The sequence below is a fragment of the Cotesia glomerata genome, linkage group LG4 (assembly GCF_020080835.1).
Source record: "Cotesia glomerata isolate CgM1 linkage group LG4, MPM_Cglom_v2.3, whole genome shotgun sequence".
Lineage (NCBI taxonomy): Eukaryota > Metazoa > Arthropoda > Insecta > Hymenoptera > Braconidae > Cotesia > Cotesia glomerata.
In genome coordinates this window covers 18,938,938-18,962,594 of record NC_058161.1, presented here as the reverse complement: position 1 = coordinate 18,962,594, position 23,657 = coordinate 18,938,938, and the positions used below count along the sequence as shown (strand labels likewise).

At 31.4% G+C, this 23,657-nt stretch overlaps 1 protein-coding gene across 1 annotated transcript in view; it reads right to left on the bottom strand.

Moving 5' to 3' along the window:
- Positions 1 to 23,657, bottom strand: part of LOC123264319 (vacuolar protein sorting-associated protein 13) — a 41,499-nt gene that overhangs the window by 749 nt on the left and 17,093 nt on the right. The window contains exons 8-15 of the mRNA XM_044727550.1: positions 19,508 to 21,274; positions 17,261 to 17,485; positions 16,759 to 16,974; positions 13,246 to 13,284; positions 13,006 to 13,065; positions 9,388 to 10,167; positions 5,123 to 5,866; positions 856 to 2,199 (exon numbers count right to left, since the gene is read on the bottom strand). Of these exons, the coding sequence (XP_044583485.1) occupies positions 877 to 2,199; positions 5,123 to 5,866; positions 9,388 to 10,167; positions 13,006 to 13,065; positions 13,246 to 13,284; positions 16,759 to 16,974; positions 17,261 to 17,485; positions 19,508 to 21,274 (5,154 nt within the window). The 3' untranslated portion in view covers positions 856 to 876. The remainder of the gene's footprint in view (positions 1 to 855; positions 2,200 to 5,122; positions 5,867 to 9,387; positions 10,168 to 13,005; positions 13,066 to 13,245; positions 13,285 to 16,758; positions 16,975 to 17,260; positions 17,486 to 19,507; positions 21,275 to 23,657) is intronic.

The window sequence follows — 23,657 nt, the reverse complement described above, 5'->3', positions numbered from 1 at the left end:
TTAACCATAAAAAAAAATATAAAAATGCGCGCGAAATTTTTGAACTTTGTTTGTGCAAAGTAAAAAAAAATCAAAAATCTGCGCGCTTTTAAAACTTTGTGCAGTAAAAAAAAGCAAATTCAAAAATGGCAGTCTCATAGAAAAAAATGTTTTTACGACTTAATTTTTTCTATTTTATTCAAGTAAATAGTATCCCTGTTTAAAAATATTGATTGAAAATAATTAAAAATGATGAAATTCGAATTCTTTTCAATAATTTCAATTCTTTTGTTTGTATATATTATATTAAGATTTTTTGTATCAATTTTGGATGGCTGCAAGGAGTTTCGACTTCATGGCCAATTAAATAAATAAATAATAATAATAGTATATATAGATATACAGTTTGCATGGAGTGACCACTTCTCAATTCTTTTCAATCAGTATTCTTAACCACGGATATTTGTTAATTTTTAAATATATTCGATTACAAAGCAATGGAAGCTGTGTTTAAAAAACAAATGAAAAAAAAATTTATTTGACAAGTTACTAGTCAAAAACTTTTTCTATATAAATATGATATTTATATTCTCCAATAATAATTATTATATAATATATCATTTTTTTTCGTTATTGTACAGGCCTTGATTGTTTTCAAATCTCTGTTTTTAAACTTCCTGAGACAAAACTATACTTCAACAAAATGGCCGACTTAATTCGCAAAATGGCCGTCGAAATTCTTAACCATAAAAAAAAAAATAAAAATGCGCGCAAAATTTTTTAACTTCGTTTGTGCAAAGTAAAAAAAAATAAAAAATGTGCGCGCTTTTTAAACTTTGTGCAGTAAAAAAAAAAACTCAAAAATGGCAGTCTCATAAAAAAAAAAAAAAAAACATATTACGATTCAATTTTTTCAATTTTATTCCTAATAATATTAAAAACCTGATGTTTAACCGTCAGATCACTAATAAGAATAATTTTCCCCGCAGCATCGGACCCAAACAACCCTCCAAGTTTTTTCTTCCTCGCCTCCTTAACAGAAATCTGAACCCCCTTTTCAATAATCCTAGGCTCAGTAATTTCCTGCCAGGTGTATCCCCACTCGACCTTCCAGCCTCCAAAGAGGTCGCTGTGCTCAATATACGCGATCCTTTTATCCGTCATCAGTAGTACATCTTTCCCGACGAAGGTATGATGGAAGTAAACATCAGTATTTGCGTACTTACCTTTCTCCAAATCAAACAAAATTTTGTTGCCTTCAGCCTCGGCGTAAATAAAAGGCCTTACTAGACAATCAGGCCTGAGGAACCTCGGAGGCCTAACTCTCTTAACTTCCTCAGAAAGTTCCGTGGCTCTCTTTACAGCTCCAAAGGATCCACTGGCGAAATCAATCGCTCCCGCAGTGGGCCTTGTTACTAATCCAACCATTCCTTTCCCGAAGCCTTTGAAGAACCCTTCAACGCCTTCTTCCTTCGCCCCGGAAATGGGCTTCATCACCACTCCAGTGACTCCATCAACGAATCCCATCACCAGACCTTTGCCGCTTCTAGCCAATCCTTCTTGCAAGTTAGCGGGCTGCTTATTAAGCGCCTCCTGGCGCTTCCTCTGATAATCCTTATCAAAGGTCAGCGCAGCTAGACCTTTTCCCATCGCACCGGTGATTTTAGACACTGCACCAGCCATGCCTCCAACAGTGTGACCAAGCATGCTTCTGACTCCCAAAAGAAGACCTTCTGCGAATTCACCAGGTCCTTGAATCGCTCCTTGGAAGGGTTCGTAAAACAAGTCTTCGACTCCTTTCATCGCTCCTACGACTAATCCATAAGGATTCCCGATTACATCAAGACCCAGGACTAGGACGTACAGCTGCTTGATTCCCTGGCCGGTGTAATGACTAGTAGCTTCATTGATCAACTGGTTGTTGGTCATAAACACATAGTCTCGCTCAAAGTACCCAAATTTGAAGACTATGTCATTGATGTCTGTTAAAGTGACTCCGATTCCTTGAAGTAGGACATTGAGGAATTGAGGAACAGCAGAAGGACCTCCTCCTCCGCCGGTCATGGAGAAGCTAACGTGGATTTTTAAGGGAGAGAAGTGGAGCAGGTCGAAGAAGTTCTTTTGCTCGGCTGTGGTGATCATTGCGACGTGGTACATTAGTGGTTCGTCAACCAGCTTCATGTCTACTGCGAATAATCTTGTTTCTTCAGCGTCATTAACCTGTGAGAGAATTGTTATTATTTGTATTATTAAAATATCTTAAAACTAACTGCTAGCGTCTTTTTCTACACATGGATCTTGCTAAAGTTCATGTAGTAAGAACTGGTTCAAGATTTATGTATAACTACACGGAAAAAAAAGTCATGTGAAAAATTACAATAGTAACATCGTAATCCAGAACAAGTCTTTCAATATCTTAACTTCTATGATTTTATATTTCAAAAATTACTACACGGAGAGAATTTGATGATAAATACTACTATCCAAGTATTGTAAAAACAGGCTTCTAATATAAATGATTTTAAGAACTACCCAGATTGTTACATTTACCATCTGAATAATAATTATTACCATCTGGCTGGTAACTTAAATATTCTAAATGTAATCATAATATATCGCGTGCCTAATGCCAAAAGGGCGGATAAAAGTTATACGCCCTTTTAGCTTTACAAAACCAAAAGGGCATATAATTTTTTTTTTTTTGATGCCAATCGTTTTGTAAACATGTTCTAAGCCTAAAAATGAAAAAAAATTTTCCGAAGCCAAAAGGGCGTATGTTTCGAATTATACGCCCTTTTGGCTTTAGAACACTGAAAATTTAGTGATCTAAAATCAAAAGGGCGTATAACTTTTAACTTCCCGTTAAGAAAATTAAAAATTTTCTAAAAGCGGGAAGTTATTGGTTTTACCCCGTTTTTTGAAAATAGAGTTTTCATCAGATCTATATTCAGCTATACTCAGCTCAAAAAATTTTTTAACAATTAGTTAATAATTTGTTACTTACAATAAGGTGTTTTTTATTCTATATGTACATACTATGGATTTTAACTACAATTTTATGCAACGAATAAGAAGGAAATTTATAAAAAATATAAAATTTTAGTATGCGAAAAAATTTTTAATTCATATGCTTCTTTAATCATTGGAGTGTCCAAAATGATGAAAATTTAAATTTACTACTAAGGTAAAGCCCCAATAGATGATCATGTACCAGTATATGATCACTCCATGTATTTGTATACCTATATTTGTGAATATAGATATACAAATACATGGAGTGATCATATACTGGTACGTGATCATCTATTGGGGCTTTTACCTTATCGAAAATGTTGACTTTTTCAAAATTTTTTTTTTCACAAACTTTCTCCGGACAATTTTGAAGACTGTTGTTCGAAATTATGAAAAATCCTGATTTTTTTTATACGCCCTTTTGGCTTTAGACCGATAATTTCTTAAAGTCAAAAGGGCGTATATCTTAAGATACGCCCTTTTGGAGTTAGTACGTCAAAAATTTTTTTTCTGCAGATCTTTACATTTTGAGCGATTCTAAAAAGAATGGCAAAAAAAAATTTTTTTATACGTCCTTTTGGCATGGAACCCTATCTAACTACTGTAATACGCTCTTTTGACATTAGGCACGCGATATCTTAAAACTAACTGCTAGTGTCTTTCTCTACACATGGGTCTTGCTAAAGTTCATGTAGAAGGAACTGGTTTAAGATTTATGTATAACTAGCTCAAGACATCTTGTGCAAGAATATGAGACAAGTCTAATGCAAGGTGCATTGAAAAATTTTCTGACGGATTTTTTGAATCAGAAACTCACAACAGACACTTACCCATTACTTGCTCAAGATTTGCTCAAGATCCCTAATTCTCAGTAATTTGTTCATTTCTAAAGCATTTGTCAATCAAAAACTAACAGCAAATGTTGAAGCGCGACTTGTTCAAGATTTGCTCAAGTTGCATGATGCATTATATATTTTATAGAACTTTTTCCCCTCCACTACTTGAAGATCTATTGATTCAGTGGTGCTCATTTTAAAATAATTTTGTCTTGATCGATAAAACAGTAGGTCTATACTCTAAAAGGTTAAGTTGAATGAGATCCACTGATCCTATAGTAAATATAGGAGGGGTAGAATGATGCGAACGGTCATTCGAAAACATTTGATTTTGAGCAGATCTTGAGCAAGTCTTGCACAAGTGTATTCAGCATGCTTCTGGTGTCAGTCTTTCTCAAGAATTGATATAGTTAGTTTATTGATAAGCATCTTCAGATTTTCTCAATTTTCTTACACAATTCTTGAGCTATAATCTGGGCCAAAGTTCTTGTACAAGGCTTGTTCAAGACTTGTCAACTGAATTTGATACAAGTATCAGGAGCAAGACCATAGGTAGAAAAAGACACTAACAACTATCGAAATTGAGACCAGACTTGCTAAAGCTTTGAAAAAGATTGCTATATGGAAGAAACTCACAATAAAAACTTATCCTTGACTCGCTCAAGATTTGCTCAAGATCCGTAATTCTCAGTAATTTGTTCATTTCTAAAGCATTTGTGAACCAAAAACTAACAGCAAGTGTTGAAGCGTGACTTGCTCAAGATTTGCTCAAGATGCATGATGCATGATATATTTTATAGCACTTTTTCTCCTCCACTACTTGAAGATCTATTGATTCAGTGGTGCTCATTTTAGAATAATTTTGTCTTGATCGATAAAACAGTAGGTCTATACTCTAAAAGGTTAAGTTGAATGAGATCCACTGATCCTATAGTAAATATAGGAGGGGTAGAATGATGCGAACGGTCATTCGAAAACATTTGATTTTGAGCAGATCTTGAGCAAGTCTTGCACAAGTGTATTCAGCATGCTTCTGGTGTCAGTCTTTCTCAAGAATTGATATAGTTAGTTTATTGATAAGCATCTTCAGATTTTCTCAATTTTCTTACACAATTCTTGAGCTATAATCTGGGCCAAAGTTCTTGTACAAGGCTTGTTCAAGACTTGTCAACTGAATTTGATACAAGTATCAGGAGCAAGACCATAGGTAGAAAAAGACACTAACAACTATCGAAATTGAGACCAGACTTGCTAAAGCCTTGAAAAAGATTGTTATATGAGAATATGTTACAAACCTCGTTAGCTTCAAAGAAAGTCATCAGCGCGTTGATGAACCCAATATCAACCTTGACATGGAACTCTTGGATCAGGAACTTGAAGTACCTGAATTGCTGAACAGTGCTGTGCTCCAGGAGCCGCTTGACCAAGCTCAGCTCAGCAAAAGGTTTGATCACCGAATTCGCAACACTTTTTGGCGGAGGAACAGGAGCTAAGATCACCGGAAAGACACACTCAGCAAGCTGGTTGTCAATCTGGAGCCTGTTTATCTTAGCATGAAGCTGTACTTGATGCGCTGAGGTCCGGTACTGGATCCAGAGTCCAGTCTGGAAGGTCCTTCGCATGTACCTTCTATGAGGCCTTAGCATCTCCATGTTCTGGAAGTCTACCATCAACTTGGGCTCCAGCATCACCCGGTATGGCGGCTCGGTACCAAGTTGGACCTCCCGGAGGTACTTCTGGTAGCCTTCTTCAATTACTAGGACTTCAGTGGAGGTCAGAGGCTTCCAGCGGCTGCCGATTGTCTTCCTGGTCTCCCAGATTATCCCAGAGCTTGCGATTCTCAGGTACAGCAGCTCAGCTCTGGTTAGATTGTTGACTAAAGAGAGTCCTACTCCATGGATGTTTAAGGTGATCTCCTGGTCGATGACCTCCAGGTCGCCCACAAGCTGGCAATCTTCAGCAATCTTGAGATTGTTGGTGAATAAAAGCACCCGCTGGAATCCGTCCAGGAAGGAGACATAGAAGATCTCTTCTTCAACCTGTGACAAAGGTCTTACTGTGTGTATTAGAGTATTTTTGCTTAGTATGAATTAGTTAAAATTAATAGAAAGAATTATTATGATTATTACGACGATTATTATTAATTTTTATTATTGTATTATTTAGTTAATAATTGTTATATTATTGATACAGTTGAGTCACAACAACTGTAGTAGTCTATATTCGATAAATTAAAATAAAAAAACCCATAAAAATTCCTAAAATTAAAAAATAAATAGTATGAGGCATTAATCGTTGAAATTTTGAAAATAAAAAAAAAAAAAATAGTTAAATACAAAAATTAATTTGACTTTTGTAAATCAGCTGTTAGTAACCTGTCCGTGATTTAACAACACTATATTTGGGTTTTTTACATTTTCATTTGCACAATATAACCTTAACCATGTTTAAGTTTTTGCAGTCAGTGTAAATAAATAAATTAATTAAAACCCTCGCGGTTTTTGAAATACCGTAAATTTTCGGTATTAATGCGTTTACCATAAATTTAGCGTTATAATTCTGAAATAATACGGTATTTCTGTGGTTATATTGGCCAGTTTTTTTACTATAGTTATACAGCATTTCTACCGTACTTTTGTTGCAAAGTTCAGAAATAATACGATAAAATTACCGTAAAACTCTAGAACTTTTACCGTAAAAAATCCATGTATTAGCTATAATATTACTATAATTTTACAATAATAAAATCGTATTTCTACGGTAAAAATACCGAAGATATATTGCAATTTTTCCGCGTTTATACTGATGTAATTGAAGATATAATGCTTTCTACCGTAAGATGGACGGTGGTGTTTATTACTCCGTGGGTCTTATTAGGTGACTGAGTAAATAGTTACGGATAGTGTCTCTGTTAGCTCGACTGGTAGAGCTTTCGGCGCGTAACTAAATGATCCGGGTTCGAATCCCGGTCTGGACTAAATAAAATGATAATAATAATAATAACAGAGAAATTAATTTATTAACCCCTTAAATAGCCATAATTTATAGCTAAATTTGTCATTAAAGACAAATTTGGGAACTGGGGAAATAAAGGATAAAGTGAAGTGGAGGGACCTTACTCAGTAGGAATTTTTTCGGTAAAATTATTCATGATAATTTATAATATTATAAAAAAAAAATTTTAGCTATTGAAAAATAGTAGTAAAGCAGCATATTTTTGGTATTTTACCGGTAATAGAAAGTAGGGATCTTCTTTTCCGGTTTTTTGTTGCAATAGTGTCGCAGATATACAGTAAATTGCCGTAAATATTCTGAATTTATTTCGTAATTTTTTCGTAATGATTCGGCAAAAAAACTGGCTAAAATAACTGAAGTATTACGGTAAAAATACAGCATTTATATCGTATAAATACCGAATCTTTGCGGCATTTCCAAAACCGTGAGGGAAATGTTTAGTCATAAAATCATAACAATCTAATGTCTCATGGCAGGAATGCTACACGGAAAAAAGTAAACTGTAATGAATAACAGTCGATTTATAATAATTAATGATCAACTGCTAAAAATTATCATTTCAAACAGTAAAATCGTGATTTTACTACTCACTACATAATATTTACCATTTAAACGTTACAATTTACTCTTTACATGGAAGAAAATAATATTTCAAACAGTAATATTCGCTATGTAAATGTCTAAAATGTTAAAGTATAATAATTAAGAATTCAGACTTTTATATTTATCATTCCGTACCTAAAAAATGATCTTATGATATGTAAAAAGTATAAAATAAAGTTAGTAAATTTCTAATACAAGCAATGTCAATATTTACAAAGTAAAATGGTAAATTTTAAACGCAACGCTAAAAATCAAACTGTAATTATTGACTTGTTTGGACTGTTAAAATGTATATTTTAAAAGTAGAATTTTTACTGTTTCAAATGTTAAATTCTCCCAGAGTGAGACCCCCTTCTCTTTCATCTGAGTTCCCCTTCTCCTCATAATATCGACTATATATTGAAATGGCAATTTTTACTGTTTGAAACTGTAATTTTTAAAGATGAAAGAGTCGTTGTTTACTATAGTGACTGCTACTAATCACTTATTTTTAATATTAAATTATAAATTGTGGCTTTTATACTTTCTACATTAAGTTCTGTAATATTTATATTTTTGTCACCCCGATATCCGCTTTACTGTTTGAAACTATAAAAATTAACCGGAATCCGTGTGAATATTACAGTTTACTTTTTTCCGTGTAGTATTTTTTAATTATTGTTTTATTTTTCAATTATGAAATATGAAAATTTGTTAACAATAAATTAACTAATAAGTATGTATGAAAAACATAAGTGCGTTAAAGTTTAGTTTGAATTTATTAAATGGTCTGAAGTTCAAGCGCTACGCAACATTGCCAAATGTTCTGACGCCATTTAAATGTAGGTTACTTAAAAATTTTCTGTGATTTAATAATTTTAATTTCTCCACAAATTCCACGGCAACTTATACATTTTATTGCAAAAAATCAAACCTGAATATTTCGAAAACCTTATTTTGAGTTTTTTTTTACCCCATCTAATCGGTAGTTAATACCATAATTCAAGAAAGTTATTAAGGTCTGACTTTCACGTAAGACTCGGAAAAAATACTAACATTTTTAGAAATTTTTTTTTCAAAAATTTCCACGGTGAAGAATAAATTAAACTTCACTAGTAGATAAATAAGAAATTTTAACTATTAGATAAAAATTAATTTTATGCATAATCTAATATTTTTTATTTAACATTGATGGCGAAAGGACCTCCTTAAGGAAGTTCGAGCTTAACTTATGAGTCAAAATAATGTTTAAATTTTTTGTTACTTTCAATCTTCCTAATATTCGTCAAAATTCTTTATTTTAATTAAAAATAATTTGAACAATTTAATAATTGATGATTTTTACTCATTTAATAAAATGACTTTGGTATTTATTAACTGCCGGATTTAATAAACAGATTTGGCAACAGCGCGTTTGATTATACCCATTACAGAGACGTGGATGAGTGTGTGAGTTAAATATTTCTCTCTCTGTAACTATATTTCTATCCTTTTGTTTTTTCTCAGCTGTTGACGCGACGTTGCCAAATCTTTATTCGAATAAATAGCTGAGGATAAACGAGTCAAAAACATTAAATTAAACTTTAAATATTTCTAAAATTATATCGGTAATGTATTATTATTAAATTTTTTTTATATTTTACAACAATCCAAGTTTCTTGTGTATAGTTTTTTATTTGTTAAAGTTGGGAGGTTAATATTGAAAAAAATAATTAAAGTCTCGACTAAACGTTTGTCCGCCATAAGAGCCCGTGTATAAGGAGATAAAAAATGTGATTTTTGAAATTTAATATCTAAGTAACTAAACGGTGAATCTTTTTTAAAATTTTTGGATTAGATAAATTACGTATTTATTTATACGTATACTTAATTTCAAAGCTCAAAGTTGGAAATTATTTTTTACATTAGATTTGCTCGAACCTCCTTAATTATTATTTCATTTGAAAACGTAGACGTTACAAACCTCAGGGAGAGTGAAAGCACCCAGGTTGTCCTTGCGGAGGTCGTTCTCGATCTCCTTCTTGCTGTTGTCCTCCCAAAGGAGCGTCCGAGGTCCCGAAGGATTTTCCCAGGTGTAGAACATCCTGTTGAAGCTCTGCAAGCTCCGGATGTTCATCGAGCCCTTCTCGTAGAGGTCCACTGTGTAGGGAGTGTGATTAATTATCAACGCTGGAGCGTTTCCTGGAGAATAAGCTGACAGAGAGATGTAAGTTCCGCCTTCATTGATCTGGATGTCGACGTTGATCCCTCCGTATTTGTTGTCAAGCTTTAAAAGCGTCGTGTGCACCTCGGTGTAGACGAACGCTGCTGTTTTCTCAGGAGAACCCGCTGCCATAGCGATTAGCATCTTTCGCGGCTGGTCAGACTCTGGCCAGAGCGCTTTTACTTCTCCGGGAGGAACGCGCATTATTGGGCTTGCTGGGCGGTAAGCTTCCTGGCACTCGATTAGGAAGTCTGAGTTGTTGATTAGGATGAAGAAAGGTGTGAAGGTTATCTGCTTGGTTAGGGAATTGTAGGTCAGTTGATTGTGGACACCCAAGTGGTAGTCTGTTCCGTTGTAACGGCAGACTACGACTCCTTTGCTTCCAGCGACATCGATTGGGAATTTGTCTGACCAGTCCCCGTCTTCTACCCGAACCATTGCTTTTTTCTTACCGAAGAACGCTTTTGAACGGAACGAGAATAAAATCGGGCCTTTGTAGGACTCTGGGTGGTAGATCACGTTCAGGTAGTCTTCTGGGTTCTGGAAGAAAAAATAGGGGTTAGTGGAAGAAAGGGTTTTGGAAAATTGTCGCCTTGGTGAAGCCATGCATTATAGAAGAAGCAGTTTTAGAATTTATGAGATGAGTTTTTATGATGGTTTTAAATTTGTTGAAGGAAAAAAAGATTAGATCTGACTAGTGTTATAATCGGATGCTTGTAATCTAGTGAAATTTTCAGTAATTTTATATTTCTCTATCAAAAAAATTAGGAAAACGGTTGACCTTAAAGGCCATCTCTGCAACTTCCCGCTGATTCCGTTAATAGCTGGCCGCTTTTTTTGAGCTCTTCGAGCTCAAAAATATAGTCTGTGTGTTGTTTTGAGCTCTCCGAGCTCAAAAAGATACCTTTTCTATACTTTTGAGCTCTATGAGCTCAAAAGTCTGATAGAAGTTTCATAGAACATTATTTTTTCAATTTTCAAACCGCAATAACTTTTGAATGAACGAACCGATTTTTACGCGGTTGGCGGAATTCTATGCAGTTTTTTGAGCTTCATGAAGAATTTTTAAGTTTCAATTGGTCAAACTAGAAATTTCGAAGTAACTCCGAAAAAACACTTTTTTCGGTTTTCTTTCGTTCACGATATCTCTCGAACAGATCAACCGATTTTGATCGGATTGGCGGCGATCGACGTGGTTTTTTAAGGTTGAGAGCTGATTAGTTTTTGGAATCGATCGGTAGAGCCGTTTAAAAGTTATTCCAAAAAAACCACTTCTGAAAAAATTTTTTTTCCTATTTTTTTTTAGTGTTCTCTAAATTTCTCGAAATCTATCGGTCCGAATCGGTTTAAATTATCAGGAAATCTAAGTTTAGTGAAACCCTTTCGAATGGCACCAACCGCGATGAAATCGGTTCAACCGTTCAAAAGTTATAAGAGGTTTACATACTTACACACACACACACACACATACACATACATACAGACATAGTGACACCCTCGCGGGAATAGTCAGGAAAGCTTCCTAGGACCTCAAAACGTCGAGATCTGATGAAAACTCGATTTTCGAAAAACGGGGTAAAACCAATAACTCCGATTTTTGAAAATTTTCAATTTTCTCAGCGGGAAGTTAAAAATGGATATGGGAAACCAACCTTGATTTCTAGATGGCGTTTTCGAATAGATTCCCATATGGTTTCCTATATAGAAATCCAGGATAGGATTCTACATAGATTCTCATATTAATCAGGGGAAAAAAATTTATTTAAAAAATTAAAAATAATTATGAAGTAATTGCTGTTAAATAATTATCAATTGAAATTAATTCTGAAAAAGGGATTTTGTAATTTTATCTAATGAAAAAACTGTTCGCATCTGATGGACTTGAACACGGTACCTCATGGTTGACAGTCTTCTACGCTACTCACTGGCCTATATCACGTTCTTACAAGGTCTCTATTTATTCAACTTATATAAATTCACTATAGGAATCCATACTTCCAATGTGGATTTCCCATACAGGAATCCATGAACCCACTGGTTCCTATGTGGATTTCTATAGAAATTCATATTTCCTATAGGTTCCTACACGGAAAAAGTAAACTGTAATAAATAATAGTTGATTTATAATAAATAATAATCAACTGGAAAAATTACCATTTCAAACAGTAAAATTGTGATTTTAATAATCACTTTATAATATTTATCATTTAAATGATATAAATTATTATTACATGGAAAAAATACTATTTCTAACAGTAATATTCGCTATTTGAAAGTCCAAAATGTTAAAATATAATAATTAAAAATTTTGACTTTGATAAAATATAAACTACAGTTACTAAATTTTCTATACAAGCAACGTCAATATTTACAAAGTAAAATGGTAAATTTTAAACGCAACGCTAAAAATCAAACTATAATTATTGATTTGCTTGGACATTCTTCGAGTGTGGGACCTTCCTCTTCTCCTCATAGTATAGACTATTTATTAAAACGGCAATTTATACTGTTTGAAACAGTAATTTTTTAAGATGAGAGAGTCGTTATTTACTATAGTGACAGCTACTAATCACATTTTCGATATTAAATTATAAATTGTGGATTTTACACTTTTCACATCAAGTATTGTATTATTTATATTTGTGTCATCCCGATATCCGCTGTACTGTTTGAAACTATAAAAATTAACCGGAATCCGAGTGAATTTTACAGTTTATTTTTTTCCGTGTATGGGTTCCTAATTTTCCTATACGGATACATACTTTCTTGTGTGGATTTCCATATACACTCATGTGAATTTTTTTGATAGGGTTATTTCTTTATTATTTTGTATTGCAGATTAAATGCTTTGAGCTATTGATTGTTATAAGTAGACTCATTTTTAAGCATCATCGTCTATTATAGCAGTTTTATATGTTTTTTCACATTTTTTTATCTTATTATTATTTCATAATTAAATGAGCATTATGAGTCGTGCACTTTTGGATTTTCCAAATTTGTAGTAACTTTGTTAATTATTATAGACTGTTTAGATAAAAAAGAACATAAAACCTCAAGTGATCTTTAATATTGTTAACTATTTTTTAAAAAAACAAATTTTCAAATTATATTCAAAAATTTTTTTCTGATAATTAAAATTGATAATTAAAGCAAAAGCAAAGATTTTAAAATTAAATTATTTTGATGCCCCAGCACTAGATTCGAGTATAAATCTGGTCAGCTCTAAACTTTTTTTCCTGGGTAATCTAAAAAATAAAGTCAGTAGTCGTGTTTGTTAGTCTAAACCCAACACCAATCCTCTGGATGTCCTGTATTAAATAAAAGCGTGATTAAATTAGCAAATAAATAAACACTTAATCTAATAAATAATAAAATCACCGATTTCCCTTTATGCCCGGAATTATGACCTTGTCGTCTTCGTCGCCGCATACATAATTTCTGAAATACATTGCATTTCCTGTACACCCTTATTTTACAAACTATTAATTTAGTTTTCAAAATAATACGTAAATAAATTGACTAATTTAATGCCAAAGCGCCGCCAAAAATTAAAAAATTTTACTTAATTTTTTTTTTTTACTTTCTTTTTTAATTTAAAAAATTAATTATTTAATCTACCTTGAATGGACTCGTCTCTTTGCCACCTTTACTTGATTTCTGGAATAAAATTATTTTTAAAAACCCCCTGTAGAATATATTAAGTATATATTGTCATGCATCATTTTAATTATTGAAGAAAATCATGCGAAAATAATTTTTTTTCCTAACTTATAAAATAATAAGAATTAGTAGCAGAAAAAAAAATGCGAGAAAGAAAATTCAAGCTGCTGTAAATAAAAAATTAATTAGTAGTAATTACAATATAATAAAATTAAAGCTGTAAAATAATTATTTTTTTTGATAATTAGTCTTGTTTCTTTTATGATTCTGCTCATATTAAATTCTTTTAAAAATTTTTTTTTTATTACCAATATGTACAAAGCCGATTGGCGTTTAAATAAATAAATAAATAATTATTTACAAATGGGGTAAACCATTTTAATTTTCATGTTTTTGAACAAAATTTCTATTTGATTTTATTGATATATTTCTATTTTGAAAAATACATAAAAAAATGAACAATTAAAAAAAAAAAGTTGATTATCACAATTTTAGCTAATTTTCAAAAAAATTTATAAATTTTTTTGGAAAATTGTGATAGGGTAAATGTACCAGTAGTTGACCGATTAAGGATTTTTGGCATTTCAATTGATCGTAATTTAATTATTATACGCTAAAAAAAAAAAAAATTTTATGTTTATTTAAACTTTAAATATTCAAGTTTTTGATATGTGATATTATTTATTCGAATTATTCATAAAATTACATATAAATTCACATTTAAATGCAGGTAAGATAAAAACACCAGTAGTTGACCGGCTTGATCCAGTAAATTGACCGGAGTGTTCCAGTAGTTGACCGATTATCAAACATTATCAGAAGTTATTTTGTAAATTTTAACTAGTTTTTTATGTTTAATGTGTAATGTTTTTATGCTTATTAATTGAAATTAGATTTGTATTATTAGTAAACAAAATTCGTTTAGTTTAGAACAAAACTAATAATGATAAAAAAGTAACAGATTAGTAAATTAAACTTCGATTCAATAATGACAAAAGCAAAACATTTTTTTGAGGCACACGGATGCAATTATTAAAAATAACTATTATTTAAAATAAACTATTAATTACTATAAATTTATGTCTATATATTTCTAATATCAACAAAAAAATTCATATTTAAACTTGTTACACTGATAGAAGGATTTGTTTATATTTAATGATATTTCTTAATAATATCATAGGGTTTAATAAATATTTATTAACAGTTTGTAATTATGTATTAAATACGATTTATTAACTGTTAATAAATATTCATTAATGTTAAATGAATATTTGTTAATTTTTAACAAATATTTATTTAAAATGTAACGTCCACGTTTTCAAAATATAATTATCTAATTAGTCCCCAGCTCGAAATTTACTCGCCGGAGTCCAGGGTCATAAACGGGGATCACATTATCAATAACAAAATATAAACAAATACTTCATTTTAAATAAATCAAAGAAAAAGGAAACCTCTTTATTGGCCTGATCATGTTAATAAACGATATAAACAATATAAGCAAATTAAACAATATAAACAATACATTAGAACACTCTTTTCACACATATTCGCGGTTCAAAATCATTAACGCGGTTCAAAATCAAGAAAAAATATAAGCAATATAAGGTAAAAGCCCCAATATATGATCATGTACCAGTATATGATCACCCCATGTATTTGTATACCTATATTTGTGAATATAGATATACAAATACATGGAGTGATCATATACTGGTACGTGATCATCTATTGGGGCTTTTACCTTACACTAATACAATAGAAACTTTCTATCCAAACATACACGACGGTATTCACGGTTCAAACTCAAAAAAACGCGGTCTACAAAATACTAACTAGTTTCCCAGTAACACCCCCTCCCCCCTCAGGGCGACTAGCCGTCATCCCTGGGGGGTCCTAAACTCTACCCTGAGAGCAAGTGGAGAGTATCCTCCTCGCTCCCACCTACACGGCTTATGATCACCTACCGTACCTCAGCTGAAGGCTTCGGCACGGGGAGTAGCACTTTCATCCGGTCGGTTCACGATACTTACCTGGGTCTTGGTCAGACTCCAGGTAGAGTATCATCCTCTAGAATTACTTGGTGAAGAGTATTCATCCGAGTAATTCTCCCGAGAAAGAATTGCTTTTCCGTGCCAAAATTTTGGACTTTATCATATTTAAAATTTTTACTTAAAGCGAACGAAATTGGAAATCTATCGCCATCTGTCCGGCGTCATCGAACGAGCATTTAAAAATAATTATTTATCATTTTAATCGTAATTTCCTTCATTTTCTATCCATTCGTCTCGCCAAATTCTAAGTTTTTATTTTCGAAACTCAATTCTTTATTATTTTAATCGTAATTTCCTTTATTTTCTATCCATTCGTTTCGTCAAATTCACAATTCTTTATTATTTTAATCGCAATTTCTTTCATTATATATCCATTCGTTGATTTTCCATACTTAATTGTCCACGGGACTTGGTGTGCGTCATTGTGTACTTCAATTTTTTTTAAAAGTCCTAGTAGATAGATTTTAGGAATTTCATAAAAAGTGAAATTTTTCGTAACCACGCACACTAAATACGTTCCAAAATTGTTTCTTTTAATTTTTAAATTTACAAAAAAATTTTTTTTAATTTCCGAAAATCATATACAACCATATCGGTTACTTGGATTTTTTAATTTTTTATTTTATATCTTTTTGTAAAGAAATAAAATTTTTTTTTCTTAATAGTCTTATGAACGTGGACTTGGCGTGATTTTTTTACAGTGAAACTGTTTTTGTTCGGATCACTAATTAGCACTTTCCTATGTAACTAAAATAAATTATTTGTTTGGAATAGTCGGCGATTTATCAGACTTAAGGTTCATCTTCAGAATCGCTGTAAACATCAGAAACGTGTAACTTTTGCGTAACTTTTTTTACAACTTTTCTACGTTTTTTTTTTAGTAGCAGTTATCAAAACTAATTTGCTTTTCAAATTAGACTTCGACGTTCGTGCAACATAAATGCTATTACCCTCTTCAAATTGAAAAAAATTGGTATAAAAAAAAGTAACAAATACTGTGATTTAAAAATTTATGTCAAAAATCGTCTCCCGCGGAATCGCCCTATTCATTGTAATGATTATAAGTTCAACAATAGTTCAAAATAAATTTCAGGGTCATAAAAAATGCAGTTAATAATAATTTTTGGACTTTGTTATGAAAGCGGTCAACTACTGGAACATTTACCCTATTCAATTTTTTTTTTTAAATTGTTCATTTTTTTATATACCCTTCAAAAAAAAATATATCAAAAACATCAAAAAAAAGATAAAATAGAAATTTTATCCAAAAACATGAGAGCCAAAATTTTTTCCAACTTTTGAAGGCAAAAATAATTACTTTTATTTTAATATAATAAAATAAATTTCTTTTTTTTTTAATTTTTAAAGAAAATTAATCAAATTAATTATATGATTTTATTAAATAAATACTTACGCGGTAGGCCAGCATTAATCCTGTTTTATTAAGCATCCAAAAGGGGCAATAAAGCGCCATTACGACAGACCCATGTTTAAATGAACAGTGCATTCCTAAATCCATAATTACTTTTGAAGGGCTGTCGAATGATTCGAAAGACCAAACGGAAAATTCAGGAGGATTTGCTACGATGTCGCCTTTACAAGACCAGTCTTTTTCGAGATACTGCGAAAGCTGTAAAATATTTTTTTTTTTTTTTAAATAAAATTTTTTAATTCTCTACAATTAAAAATTGAAAAGTTAATTTAATAAAAAATTTTTTAAATTAAAAAAATTGATTAATAAATAATAATAGTTAATTAATTAAACATAAAAATTAATACATTTAGAAAAAAAAATTATATACTCTAAAAATTAATGATGAAAAAATTTTAATCAATAAAAACTTAATTATGCATTTATTTTTTAAATTTTTAAACTGGTACAAAAAAAATATAAATTAAAAATTTTATAATCTTACCTTGATAATAATATTTGAATTATTAGAGTCAACAGTCGGTAGTTGTATCGTTGTACTAGCTTTAACAATTTTTTCTTCCACCATACCAGGCAATATTATAACAATATCAATTGGTAGGAAATTTTTCAAATAAACTGACGGATATAAATGTATATTATAAATAGTACTTGACATTGTATGACGTGTTGTATTTTCAAAATACACTTGTTCTATTTCACCAACGACCTGTAAAAATTTTTTAAATGTTAATTAATAGTTCAAAATTATGAGAAATAACTTTTATAAGCAGAAAAAATTAAAAATACATGCGAACTATTTAATTTTAATAAAAGTTCAATTTTTTTTTAATTTTGTTATTTTTTCTCTTAATTAATAAAAACAGCGCAAAAAACGGGAACAGTTTTTATATTAACTTTGAAAAGCAACTAGCAACTAATCTACCGCCGAGCAATTAACAGATACCTGAAGTGGAGTTTTGAAGTTTACCGATGAGTTAATACTGTTAATAGTTTTATCAGAATTATTGAAATTGAATACATTTTTAATTTTCGATGACCAATTGAAAAAGTTACAGAGTAAAGATATGTTATTGTTATTGTAGAGTATACAAGCGATTGCAACCGTTGTGAAAATAATCTAAAATATTCGCGTGCCTTTTTTGTAGTATCAATTAATTAAATACCATTAATAGGGACCGTATCACTAAACTATCACGTCTGTTGGTGACAAAAATGTACAAAATTCTGGCAAAAATATTAAACCTTACTATTTATTGTTATTTAAATTATATAAATAAAAGTTTGGGTCAATAGTCTAGCAGCGAAAACTTTCAGCGACTATGCGCGCTCTAGCGGAAGTTCCAAGTACTATTAAAAAAAACTTTTTTAATATTTTATGTATTATCTATATTATTAAGAGAAGAACAATTTTGTCTCCAGGATAATTACATGATAAAATCGGTTTTTTTAGTAAAATTAAGTGTCATTACAAAGGGCTTGACTTTAATTTGTGCCTTTTCAAAGTTTCATATCATTGTCACCGATAGTCACTTTATTATGATAAGTATTTAGGCTGCATTAATAAATGCTCTATCTCTAGATACATAATACAGAAATGACCTTGTATCTTGTGAACTATTGGCATTTTTAAAGATATAAGCTCACCCCGACAATACACTAATCGAGATCTTTTATTTGAGTACCCACATGCATTTTTGATATATTTTTCATATATACATATATGTATTATATATAAATATGTAAAATATATAAAATATATAAAAAATTGATGTGGGTACTCAAATGAAAGCTCTTGATGAGTGTAACATCAGGATGAGCTTATATCTTTAAAAATCTCAATAATTCAGAAATTATATTGTATTTTGTGAACTATTGACATTAATAAAGATATAAGCTCACCCTGACATTACACTCATCGAGACCTTTCATTTGAGTACCCACATCAATTTTTCATATATTTTATATATTTATATATATTACATATATGTATATATGAAAAATATATCAAAAATGCATGTGGGTACTCAAATGAAAACTCTCATGGAGTGTAACATCAGGATGAGCTTATATCTTTAAAAACATCAGAAGTTCAGAAAGTTTAGTGCAATTTAACTAAAATCACTATTTAATAAAGCAAAATTTTATTTATTTATATTTCACTAGTCACGAGAATAATTTTATATATAAGAACTCAATTAAATAGTGAGAATGCTGTTAAACTAAATTTTCTAATTAAAAATTCTAAATTATAATTTCCAATAAAATTTAATTAAAAAACGCCCTTAAGAATAATCAATTTAAAATACATATTTTCAAAGATTATACTAAAAATTATATCCAAAAAACTTTAATTAAATTAAGAAACAAATCTTAAAAATTTCTTTGAATTATATAAGTTAGTATCAACAGTCTAGCAGCGAAAACGTTCAGCGCTCATGCGCGCTCTAGCGGAAGTTCAAAGTACTATTAAAAAAAATAAATTTTTTTAAATCATGAGTTACTTCTTAAAAAAATAATAAGCATCGCTAGTTGACTTAATAAAACTGAATTTTTCCATTTAATTTAACATACATAGCTTTAAATTTTCAATTAAATAATTTTAATTAAATCATTTTGAAGTTTAATATTTTTGCCTTATGCATAAATTCACCAACAGAGCGCGCTAGCAGCAAATGCTGCCTCTACATTATCCTTACGGTCCTTTATAACCTATCAATTATAAACTAACCTGCATATAAAACGGTTCCTTGGACTGTTTATTCCTTGGCTCGCACTTAAGTAACTTCGTCATACTAAGAGTCTTTTGTAAATCCTTCCACACAAAAGGTTCCACAGAGACCATATACCCCTCAACACTGAAGAACAGCCAGTAAATATTAGTCGGCGTATAAACAGCATCAAGCGGCAAGCTAAGTTTCTCCTCCGGCTTAACATTCCCAACACACTCCACCTCATTTCCTCTTTTGGTCATGTAATAAACCGAAACATTTTCAGTAAAATGATTATGAACTTGCAAGACACTCCTTAAGGCTACAACAGTGCTGCCATTTTCCACAACAACATCCGAAATAATTCCCCACTCTTCCGAACTTTCCTTCCTGTACTTCAAAGAAAAGAACCTTTTATCCGCCCTGAGCACCGGAATTACCAGCTGATTATCAATTCCATCAAAATTGATCATCAAATTATAATCATTGTTCATCTGAACGGAAGTTCTCATCTGCTCAAGCATAACGGAGTCTCTTTTATCAACCAGTGGCGCCAATTGTATCGTAGCGGCAGTTTCAAGAACTACTTCTTTGTACTTATCATCTTCTTTGCCCTCAGGCTGTAAATTCTTATCCAAAATAACAAAATTACTCGCTTGGAGGTCTAAAGTCAGCTTGAGACCCGTTTCGTTCTTCAGAACATAAGGAGCGAGCCTCGGAACCGATTCCTTGGCGTCCATAGCGCTAGTAAAAGCCTTGCTAAGCTGTTCCATAACCTCAAAACAAGTTTTAGTGACGGTAATCTCCAAGTTCTCCGAAGAATCAATGTCAATTGACATTTTTGACTGGTGCAAATCCTCAGGCTCGCTTTCGCAGCTCGGAGAGACAGCACTAGCGCCCCTGGAGTCTGGTGCGAGATCGTGGAACTGAATCTTGCTCTTAAGTTCCCAGGAACTGGAGTTCCGCTCGCCGTTCTGGCCCATAACCTCCACGGGTTCTATCAGCGGCTCCCAGAGGGCGAGCCTGCTGTTGTAATACGCCATTATCACCGAAATGGTCGCTTCTATGCTCATTGTTCTGGTACTCCAGTCATTAACACTGCTCTGGAAGCCTAAATTTAGCATCAGCATCGGCAGAGTCTTGTTACCGACCCCCGCTTCTAGGGTTAGAAGGATATTAGGCGCTGAAATAATTGCTAATTCTGGTTTGTAGGCAACTATACTGTCTTCTACGAAGTTCAGTTCTTCGAACGCCTCAGTGGCGACCTCTGTCTTCAGGAACCAGTACTCTGACTCGTCGTAGGGAGTAATGAGCCATAATCCTTGGTGAGAAGGATCCGGTCTGATGAATTGGTCTGCTTCTTCGTCGCTAGAGGTCAGTCCTCGCATCACCCTGCTCAGAATCTCTATCACTCCCGGAGATACCGACACGTGGATGTCGGTACAGCAGATGTCGATATGCAAGCCTTTGTTATCGGGAGTGGAACCTGCGATGCTAACGCTGAAGGGTTTTAGGACTTGGTAAACAGAATCAGCGCGCTTGGTGGGGTTGTATATTCCTGTGAGGACCGAGAGGTCGGTAACTGAACCGTTTATCACCTGATGGTCACCTATTAGTCGGACTTTGATTATCAACTCGGTATTCATTACTATGCAGTTGCAGTCGATGTTGTCCATGTCTTCCATTAGGATTATGTCCGGTTTTTCAATATGGAGGTTTAGGGTGATCATTGATTGGTTACTTGCGGCGGCTTTTTTCTTTACTTCTGTGTACTTCTGGACAGTTACCTGCGGGTTTTAGAATTTTTGAATAAATATACAATTTTGGGCAAAGTATTTTTTTTTTTTACGAATGGCAAAAAAAAAATTTATTTTAGTTTTTAAACAAGGTATAATCATGGTTTTTGGGTGAGTTTACTTAATAATAGGCCATTAAAAATGCGGGTAATCGTGTTGTTGAATTTTTAAAACTCCCTAAAAATATGTAAATTCAATCTACGTAATAATTAATAAAAAATTTTAGTTAAAGTTATTAAGAACAAAATAAAAGAAAAATATTTGAATAATTTCGTTGTTTAGGTCATTTTTGAATTGAGTTATTTTTTTAAATTTGAATTTTGGCGGGGCAGTGACGTAGTACTATATCCGGTGCGCAACGCCATCTTACAGAAAGTTTAGAAAGTATATTAATTTTTATGTTGTCATTTAAGGAGATCCAAACAAATTAGTTAAATTTTTAAAACTTCCTGAAAATTTGTAAATTCAATCTACGTAGCCTAATAATAAAAAACATTAAAAAAAATAGGAGTTTCCAGGATATTTAAGCAAATAATTAGATTAGAAAATTGTAATTTTTACAAGTAAAATGGAGATTCCACCAGCCGTGTATTTGGTTAAGAATTTAATGCAATTAACGATTTAAAAAAAAATTTTATCTTAATTGAATTTGATTGAAGAAGTAATAAGCTTTTGATTAAAACAATCAAAAAGTAGTTTTCCGCAGTATTAAAAAGATATTTTATATTTTTTATGAAAAATCACTCGGAACTTGCGTTCTTCAAAGTCTTGTATTTGACTTGGCAACACCGCTTACGCAATTACCCAAAACATAAGTAACCGCGGTTTTTTAAATGTTAGAAGACCTTAGTCATTTTAGTTAGACAGTAAACATAAATAAACTTGAACGTTAGGGAACTCTTGCGGTGTTGTCAAGTGTATACGGGTATTCAGAGTGCTATATTTTTTATTAGTCAATTAAAAATTAATAATTATTTAACGAGTAAATTTTTCGGAAATTTCCTCAAAAATTTTTTTAGTTAATTTGAAAATTAATTTTAAGATGCATAACAAAAGTATTTCTACGTATTATTTTTTTATAGACATTCTTTACACTAGGAGGGTACTTGGATTTCCTTAACATGATTTTTGTGTGTGCTTATTCGATATTAGACCATCACATACGCTTTTCACCGTGTTGTGCCTTTTAATAATTTTATTTTTTATTTCAATTTGCGAAAATTATAACGAATTCGAAGGATTACTTGTCGGGATTTTCATTATCATAACCATGGTTGAAATAACTCATTGAAAAGAATTGAAAAGCGGTCAATTCATGCAAACTGTATACCTATATATAGATGATTTTCTGTAAGGATGTTTTTTATTGTCCCAGGCATTTTTTTATTAGAAAAATTGTTATTTTATTACTAAAAAAAAAATTTATTACGAAAGTAAAAAAACATTTCTATTTGGAGCATTGAAAACTAAAATGAAATAAATTTTGGTTTTTTTGCTATAAATTCGTAAACCACCGAAATAACAGTTCCCTGGGCTGTCCCATTCCCAAAATTAAAACTTTAACATTAAATTTTAAGTTATTCGTCCATAATATATAATTTGGTCCATAATGTTTATAAACTTAATTAGTTAACTAACAATCTTCTTCAATAAAAAGTACCGAAAATTAATTTGTTTCATTAAATTCATTAAACCAAAGTTTGTCCCAGGCATTTTAAGAACAGTCCCCTGCCAGAAGTTCAAAGCCAAAAAAAAAATCCAGCGTGTTATTTTACCTTTTGTAAGGTTTATAAGGACCTAACTAGCCTTGAGTTAATAACCATAGGGCTGTTAGCGCTTTATCGGCATTTTATTTAGTGTCAAAGCACCGTTTGTGCTTGAAATATGTGTCTGGGCCACTTCAAAACTCAGCTATATATGATAATATATAAGTCTATATGATTATATCTGATCAGATCTAATTGATATTCCAGCTGTCAGGTTATAAAAAATGTCAAAAGAAAATTGCTATTTTTGCTTTTGATTTTAAATAAATATTTGTTAACTGTTAACAAATATTAATTAACATTTAATAAATCGTATTTAATAAATAATTTATTAACTGGTAATAAATATATATTAAATCCCATTATGTTAAGAAATCACTTATTAACAGTTAATAAAGCTCATTAAATATAAACAAATCATTCTATCAATATCAGTGTAACTATACGGAAATCATATATAATTATATATGAATCATATATAATTATATATGAATCATATATAACTATATATGAATCATATATAATTATATATGAATCATATATAATTATATATGAATCATATATAATTATACATGGATCATATATAATTATGTATGAATCATATCTAA